The sequence below is a fragment of the Arabidopsis lyrata genome (assembly GCF_000004255.2).
Source record: "Arabidopsis lyrata subsp. lyrata unplaced genomic scaffold ARALYscaffold_2, whole genome shotgun sequence".
NCBI lineage: Eukaryota > Viridiplantae > Streptophyta > Magnoliopsida > Brassicales > Brassicaceae > Arabidopsis > Arabidopsis lyrata.
The window spans coordinates 13,139,823-13,148,740 of record NW_003302554.1 but is presented as its reverse complement, the minus strand read 5'-3'; the positions used below and the strand labels follow the sequence as shown (position 1 = coordinate 13,148,740).

The 8,918-nt window shown below is 31.2% G+C and overlaps 1 protein-coding gene across 2 annotated transcripts; it reads right to left on the bottom strand.

Moving 5' to 3' along the window:
• Positions 1-6,252: 6,252 nt before the first annotated feature.
• On the bottom strand, positions 6,253-8,321 carry LOC9324731. 2 transcript variants are annotated; one of them, XM_002887137.2, is made up of 4 exons: positions 8,104-8,321; positions 7,687-7,891; positions 7,544-7,607; positions 6,253-7,177 (listed from the first exon to the last, which is right to left on the bottom strand). In XM_002887137.2, the coding sequence occupies exons 2-4, from the start codon at positions 7,854-7,856 to the stop codon at positions 6,866-6,868; spliced, it is 546 nt and encodes a 181-aa protein (XP_002887183.1). In that variant the 5' UTR covers positions 7,857-7,891; positions 8,104-8,321; the 3' UTR covers positions 6,253-6,865. The 2 variants fall into 2 exon arrangements, with proteins under 2 accessions (XP_002887183.1, XP_020891378.1); XM_021035719.1 differs by having other exon boundaries at positions 7,687-7,911; positions 8,104-8,304.
• Between the last annotated feature and the right edge of the window lie 597 nt (positions 8,322-8,918).

Here is an 8,918-nt window from a genome sequence, read left to right as displayed (position 1 = left end):
GCTTAATTAGACCAACGCAACGCTAAAAAAACGACTAATCTAATTGTGTTTTTTTGGTTCTAGTTAGAAAATTGGAGAATCAACAAATGTAATTGTGAGTTTTGTTCTAATTGGAAAATTGAAAAACCGATTAATCTAATAGTATTAAGAACTTGTATGAAGTTGAAGAGAACACATAAAGTTATGAGGTCTAACTACCTTACATTGTTAATGAAATAAAAGAAGAGGAGAAAAGTGTTGATATGTGTATATTTCTAGCAACAACAAAATAATTCAGGTATTTTTTTTGGCAAAATTAAATAACTTAGGTTTTTTTAAGAAATTTTTTCCAAAATAGTAACGGCGTCTACGACGGTGTTAATGGTCGTAACAGAGACGAGAGGAAACTGAAAGAAAAAAATAGTTCGTGTTTGTTTTGTCAGCGGTAAATTAGTTTGGGTTTTTTTCTGATAACGAAAAAAATTCAAGTTTTTTCTAACAAATATTAAATAATTGGGGTTTTTTTTGAGGATTTTTTTGTTGCAAATATCCAATTTTTCCCAAAAAAAAAAACGAATTTCGTGTAGGACTCTAAAAGGGTCAAGTTGAATATTGTGGGGATAGGAAGGGGCAAGTGGCAATTGGACCTTCTCTTCGTCTACTTTCATTTGCTTCTTTCAATCACCATCAAACAGTGTTCAAGAAAGCGCTAGACGCTAAGCGGACAGTGACCCAGTATCTAGCGCTTAGAACGCCTAATCGGAATCTAGAAAAATTTTTAGGCGGTTTAAACGTTTATAACATAAAATATTATATATTATATATAAAAATTATATAAAACTAAAAATTATGAAATTATAAATAAAAACTAGATAAAACATTTATTTATATTTATATTAAACAATATATAAATATTTATAACTATATATATATAAATAAAAGTCTAATTGAAATTAAAAAATATATTAAACAAAATCTATATAATTTTAGGCGGTCAAAACGGTTATCTAGAGGTCGTATAAAAGTCTAGCGCCTAGTCAGGGCCTACACGACTACCTACCCGGCTGTTTAGAACACTGCCATCAAATGCCATCCCATCACCATGCCACGATTTTGTTTTGCAGATGGCGTAGTTCAATAGTTTTTTTTTTTAATGGCCGATAAAGTTTTGAGTTGGACTGTTTTGAGCTTTCGTTAGAATTATTTGAATTAAAGAGCTTTTCTACAAACATCAAATCAAATCAATTTTGCATTAAAATATTTAGGTTTCTTAATAATCTTCAATTTAGATTTTTATCCACTAATCTAAAATTATGTCTAGAATTTTATTGTAACTATTTGTCAATCGTTAAACAACAAATAAAACTACATAGTTCGGAAATTTAAAATAATACGGAGCATTCAAAAGTTAACACATACCCGAATCCGAGTCAAATTTACACCACTTCAATTAACATGCATTAGGGAGATTAAAGTCCTACATACATATAGTAAAAAAGTAAAACGTATTGTTTTCACGGATCAGGTAAATTAAAATTTCTAAATATCTAGATATTCAGCAAATTGGTCATGGATGCCGACTTAATATTTTATCCGTGTATATAATTAATTACGGATTTTACCTTTTTTTATAATGGCATTTGTGAATTTTGCCTTTTTTGAATAGTTTGTAGATTTTGTCCTTGTTCCAAAAATATGATTTAACATGCGTTTCACTCGTTATGTTTGGGTTTAGTCGGTTCCATTTGTTCTTAGGGTTTAGTATTTGGTATAAAGTACGTATTTTTGCAAAAAAAAATCATAAATACGTACATTTTTAAGTGTTAAAAAAGGGTAAAATCCGTAAACTATTAAAAAAAGATATTTTAGTAAGTTTTTTTTTTTTTTTTTGTCGACCATTTCCATTAAACATAAAAGAAACACAGAGAATACATCGTTTAGGTACAAACAAACACTTCATACATTTAAAAAACCCAAGAGATAACTAGTGGCAAGTTACGTAACATTGCAGTTTTTGCTAAGCCATCTGCTAAAACATTAGCTTTTCTCCCAATGAACTTGAAACTACATGAGTTCTTTGCCAACGTTATGATATCATCGAAGAGGTTTATGCCTATAATTAGCAGCTTTCATTAGGTGCCCAAATAGAGAAAAAGAGTCTCCACAAAAAGTGACATTGTGATAGTTTAATCGCTTCAAATGTAGGAGAGCTTCTCTCAAAGCAATAGCTTCGGCTTCTAGAGCTGAATCAGTGGGATCTATTGAAGCAGATCCTTTAAGTATATATCTTCCCGCGGAATCATGTAAAGTCCATCCAATGTCTGCGTTGCTTTGACGGTCTATCCAAGAAGCATCTGTACAACAATAGAGAGAAGGAATCTGAGTGAGTACCTCCTGGAGAGTGTTTGGAGTAGATGGTCTGTTGTGGTTATGATTTAATTGATGTTGAGGCACATTAATTGCTTCCTTCCACATACGATAATCCATAAGTGCTTGATGTATGATATCAGGAATAGACCATTTGCGGTTGTTATATAGCAAATCATTTCTTGTCTTCCATATACGCCATCCCACAAACGGGAAAAGATGCTCCTTTGACTGTTTTGCGTCGGGAATAGACAATAAAATTTGAATAGTATCTAATAGATTAAGTTTAGTATTTAACTGACCAGAATCTATTTCAACAGGCGATAATTCCCATATCTCTCTGGCAAATCGGCATTGGAATAGGAGATGTAGAGCAGATTCACTGGCCTCTCCACAAAAAAGACATTCTGGAGAAATCTTAAGGTGTCTATGGGCTAGAGCATCTGCAACCGGGAGAGCATTATGAATAACTTTCCACCAAAAGTGTTTTAGCTTTGGTGGAGCAGAGAGAGCCCATACAGATTTACTTAGAGCATTTTTTTGGACAGAATTATACGATTGAGGAAGAAAAGGCTTAGTAAGTTTTTTTTTTTAAAGAGCATTTTAGACAATAATCCCCGTGTACAAGTTTTATCATCTCCAACATTATCCAAACTTTAAAGCAAATAAAGATCATCTCTATCTAGAGCGTATAATAGAAAATTAAAGAATATCACATTGGAGTAAAAAGGAAACTAAAACTTGTGTATAGCTGATGCGAACAGTATCATCGTGGTTCGAGGATATCATGTGAAACCATTAATAATGCCTCAGTATTTGTTTTTGTAACACCAACACGTTTTTCAATGGCCTATAACGGTACCAATCTTAAATGGGCGACGGATAGATCTACCAAGTAATTGATAATTTAGAATCTTACCTGATGGCCCACGTAGATTTTAGGCCCATATGATTCAATGAGTCATAAACATTTTGCCAACTCTTTTACATTTTACATAGTCTCCTAGTGAAGAATCCATGGGATCCGATTAGTGGCATAAAACAGTAAAAGTGATTTAACGATAAAATTCTCATAAGCGATTACAGAATGATTAGACATTAGAGTAGATAAGAGAGAGAAACAAATACTCCATTTGGCAATAAAATAATTGAATAAAACAATTTTCTTGATTAATAAAAATTCTCGTTTTAGCAGGTTTAGAAATGTTGGTCCCAGAATAATATAGTGATCATCTAAAATTTTAGATATACACATTTAAAATCTCAAAGGTTAAACGATTTGATCAATTAATTATATATATAATAGTTTTGGTTACTACTTACTAAGTTACTAGTAATCAAATTGCACTTCGTATAAATTTTGCAGTTTTTTTGGTACTCTTAAACTTTTTGTAAAGCAGTTATTTTTTATGTTGGCTCTATTACAATTCTTTGGTTGTTTGTTCACAAATTTGAAGGGCATAGATATGATAATAATAAGAAATCGGAGGAAGTAGGAAGAAAGAGGGAGACAAATGTCATGTGAGAATGGGTGCACAATTCTCGAAACCAAACTACTAACGACCGTTACTTCCCAGTGACCTTTCTCTTTGGTCAGTTTTATCGGCGCTCCACATTTTCCCGCCATTTACTACACATACTTTCGCGTCTCCCAAACTTTATTTATAAAAATAATGATATGTTTTTATGTTATGCATATCTTTACTTTGTCAACTTTTTTTTTTTTTACTTTGTCAACTTTTAACTACAAAATATAATAATAATATAGTTATTTAAAGCATGTGCAATGGGTAAGACCTCTCAGAGCACCTCCATTAGTGATAAATAGAGTGTCTTCTTTTATTTTTTTATATTAGATTAAAGACACTCATCAAGAATGAGAAACAAAAATGTCTTTAACAAGACACTTAAGCCCTTATTGAAGACACTCGTAAATTTTGTGTCATATTTTGATTGGTTCTAATTTTTTTAGATTAATATTTAATAAATAAAATTAATTAAAGACATTTTTAATGACGTTGTGCGATGAGGATGGTCTCAAAGTTTCTCATCTACTATATTATTTTCATACATGTAATTTAATTTATTTTTTATTTAAATTTTAGTTCACAATCAATAATATTGTGACATGTGTCATTATAGTCTCTCAAGAACTTCTCGAAACTTCTTATTTGAGAATCGATTCTTATCTTTTTCTTCTATTTTTTATTATTTTTATTTTTTATATTGTTGAAAACTATTTTGAGAACTCACCACTGCACATACTCTTATGTAGATATCAATTTTGTTTTGAGACACGTAGAAATATCTATAAAGAAATAACTCTCTTCTTCAAACTACCACGATCCTCTAGCTTTGTGTTTTACTCCCTCCGTTTCATAATATAAGTCGTTTTAACTTTAAACACGCATATTAAAAAGATTTACTTTTAAAAAGTTCAGCTAATTACAAAAAAAACTGCATAATATAAATAATTATAAAATATTAAAGTAATATATAATTTGTATAGGAACTTGAAAACGATTTATATTGTGAAATAAAATTTTTTTTCCAAAACGACTTATATTGTGAAACAGAGGAAATATTTTTTTATGAACCTATTGCTTCGTGTTTTTTTTCTTTTTAATAAGACAATTATTTAAAGAATGAATGATTACAACTGCCTAGGTTATTACTAGTAGAGACTATCGTGGAAATTTTCTTTACATACGTATATATATTGGTAGTGATATAGATGCGGTCATGCGGAAGTGAAAAGCTTCTAATGGGTTTTTGAGAATATGTGACAGTCTTCAAATCACATAAGTGATTTTCTGGTCCGTGGACTCCTTTGAAGGATCTTCATTCTTCCACATATAGAAAAATGCAGAGTATCAAATCCTCAATCACTAAGAAAGGAACACCTAATTTTAATAGTTCAAAAATGTAACTCTAGGTGTAGGAGGCAATTATTCTGATTGGGTGAAAGATCTCTTTTCTTACTTCTGTGTAAATGAGTAATATTCTTTTAGGTTTTTGCATGATTCTTTCTTTTGAACATTATTTATTGATTATTTAAGATGACAAAAATAAAATACAAAACACTTGAAACAATTTCACATTCAAACTAACTTTTAACTCTAGAAGTTATTTGGTGAAGTAGGCCACAGTTTATTTTTTTGGCGATTACCTTTATATGTAAATATACAGTATATGTTAAAAATATATTACCTGTGAAATAAACTATCATAGTTGTAATTTTTTATATAAAAATGGTTTGATTTTCTTTTTTTCTCCATGTTTTTATATGACTCACTTTAATACATGAATTCAAATTCTTTTAATTTTTTTTTTGTCTATTTTCTCAGAACTAATACAAGAATCAAACTAATATATATAAATAAATAATTATATATAAAGAAAACTTAATTTGTAAAGAATAAAAATAAAGGGAAAAAAATTAAAAGAGATGGAGAAAGCAGTAGAGCAGAGTGTCAGACTTTCACAGATCTGACGATATTCTTGCAACCAAAAGCGTTGAAGATGCGCTCAGACCGCATGTTCTTCTCATTTCTGCCTCTCCTTTTCCTCTTCCCTTATTTTTCATTTTTTTTTAATTTTTATAAGAAAAAACACTTTATCTTATCACGAATATATTCACACATTTTCATTTTACTTTTTAAGACTTTCAAGTTACATTGAAGAAAAAAAAAAAACCCAATAGATCTTGATTTTTTTACACAAGTTTTTATTTTTTGGGTCACTTTTCTATTTTTACAAGTTACAACAACTCTTATAGAATGATTAAATGAGTCTCAACTCCTAATTTTATAGCATATTCCAGCTTCCTTAATTCGGTGATTGAAAGAAGATTTTTTTATGGAAGGTGAAGATTTTTATACAAAAGTAATAATTACACCAACCAGATATTTTGAATGAGTCTCCAACCTTTGTGTAACACATGGCACTTCTCAGGTTCACAGCTTTTTACTCATTACATCATCTCTTTCTCAAAAATTCAGAAACAACAGATTCGCTGCTTTCAAAGTAAAATATCATTTGAATTTCTTTTTGTACAAATTTTTTTCCTCATCTCTCAAAAAAAAAAAAACTAAATGAAAATAGCCAAAATACCCTTCTTTTTTTTCCTATCTCTCTCTCACTCTGATTAGGTCCAAATCTCTTTCTTTACTTTACACAAATAAACCATACAAAGAAACCTGACCTTCCCAAATATTTAATATTCCTCCAAAACCTAACTCTTTTATTTTTACCTTAATACTTACAAAATGACCACAAGAACACTAGATACTTAAAAACTTAACCCAGAAAATTGCTCCGTTACCTATTTACACTCTTGAAAAAACGAAAACGCAAACACCAACGGATCGATCGATCTCTTTTTACTCATTCCCCTCAAGATTCCCACACAGCTCAATCTCCTTAACACTTATATTTACGACGCACTAATTGGGTTCTTGTGAGTTAACTCAAAAGAGTATGTATGAAAATCCTAAAAGGGTTCGTTCGGGTTCAGTTTCTAAGCCAAGGCAGGGATGCTGCAGTTTCTGCTATCCCTGTCAAGACAATCAAACCCTTCGATCCTAACCTTTGGGCTGTTACCAAAATTGCCTCTAACAACACATCCTCCTTTCCTCCCAGAGGAAGAAGGAGATGATGAAGGAGGTAAACCCAACGGAGGCGGAATCACTGAAGAAACCGATACAATCTCATCTCGAAATCGAGCATCCTGTGTTATTGGGTTAGCGACTCTACTCGGCGGCGACCCACATAAAAACGGGGACGGCGAGTCTATTACCTGCTTATGAACTTGTTCTGCACCATAACCATCCTATAAACAACAACAAAAACATCATCAATCTCTATCAATATACTAATAGATAAATACAGTTTCTTGATGACTAAATCAAGTTGGCTAAATGGTTTAAAGAAAGGACAAATACTTATTTAAATGGTTAAGAGAATTGGCCCACTCTATGTGCTGTAATCGAAGACGTCTTAATCCTAAAAGTTTATCGACAAAGTCTTAAACACAAACAAAGATCACATGTTTTTTATAATCAAGAATCGTACACGATTACTCTTTTTGTATAAAAAAATAAACTAGTCTTTAGAAGAAACCGACTTGCTACCAAAAACGTAACCAAGTTTCTGATAAACAAATTTCACCTAACAAGAGAGAACAAACAAAACAAACCTTGGTGAGAATGATATCCAAAATATCAGTCTCTGCTTTGGATTCACATAGCTCCAATTGGTGACTGAAACAAATCACAATTAGTCAAAACGAATTTGATGAGATTGAGAATATTTGACGAGTGGAGTGAATGAATTCAAAACCTGAAGTAACAACGGAGAGATCGAGAAGGATGGTGGTTATTACGGAGACCAACACGACGTGGTTTTGGACAAACGACGGTGGTTTGATCTCTTTCAACAACAGAAACGGAGCTGCTTCTCAAATCTCCGCCGGCAGCGAAAGCGTTTGGTTGAACCGCAAAGTGATTCATCTTTTTCTTTCGAATTCAAAAATTAACTAAAAAACCTGTTCACATGAAAATAGATCTGAGCACAAAACAAGATCTACACGATTATACAATGAATCGAGAACAGATCCGTCGATTTCGTAGAGAATTAGTAAACACGAAACCAAATTCGAAAGGAGATTTACAGATCTGAAGGATCTAGATTCGTCGATCTAAGAAAATTGATAAAATCCATGGAAGTGAAGAGAGAGAGAGATGTGAGGCTTCATACCTTAAGCTTTAACTGTACAGCGTGAGAAGGAAGGAGAAGCTATGGCGAGAAGAGAAGAGAGAGTTAGAAGATGAAGAACATAGAGAGAAAGAAGAATTTGGTGAGGAAGAAGAATTTGGTGAGAGAAGAGAGCGTGAAAGTGTGTGGTAGTGTATTGTTGTTAGACAGAAGAAGAAGAAGGACGAGAGAAGGGGCCATTGGAGAGGTCCCTTGTTTCATTTATAGGGCCATGTTATGTAACCTTATGATAATTTTTATTTTATTTTTTTAATTCAAATTATTATTTTAGTTTAGTTTTAGTATTGAAATTAAATATCAAGCGGAAAATGAGATTTTTTTTAGGTTTTTGGGTGACTTATAATGCTATGATATTTTTTATTTCTCTTTATAAATTTGATTTGGTTTTGGTTAAAAATAGAAAGGATATATTATGATTTATTTCTAGGGATTTTAGTTTGAGAGTATGACTGGATTAGCTAGGTTCGGTTTAAGACTTTTTCTTTTTAATTGGTTTGCTTAGTTATGGCTAGTTGATAAAAATTGTTGATATGGTTGATTATATTTAAAAGTATTTTGGTTCGAATCGCTTGATATAATTTAATATATCTATAGTGTAACGGATATAATAGATTAGTGTAGAGAAAAATTTATTCATTATAAAAAAAAATTTTATTCATTAATTTTAGAATATAAAGATGAAGATAAAGAAAAACATCTGCTAGTACACCATTTACAAAACGTTTTTATAAGAAATATTTGGTTTATAAGAGCGTTAGTTGTTTTGTTTTCAAGAAAAAAAATTGTTTTATTGTTGG

Coding starts and splice junctions, on each gene's coding strand:
- LOC9324731 (XM_002887137.2), bottom strand. CDS start 7,856: ATGAATCACTTTGCGGTTCAACCAAACGCTTTCGCTGCCGGCGGAGAT. Junction 7,608..7,686: donor TCTCTCCGTTGTTACTTCAG/GTTTTGAATTCA, acceptor GATTTGTTTCAG/TCACCAATTGGAGCTATGTG. Junction 7,178..7,543: donor TGGATATCATTCTCACCAAG/GTTTGTTTTGTT, acceptor TGTTGTTTATAG/GATGGTTATGGTGCAGAACA.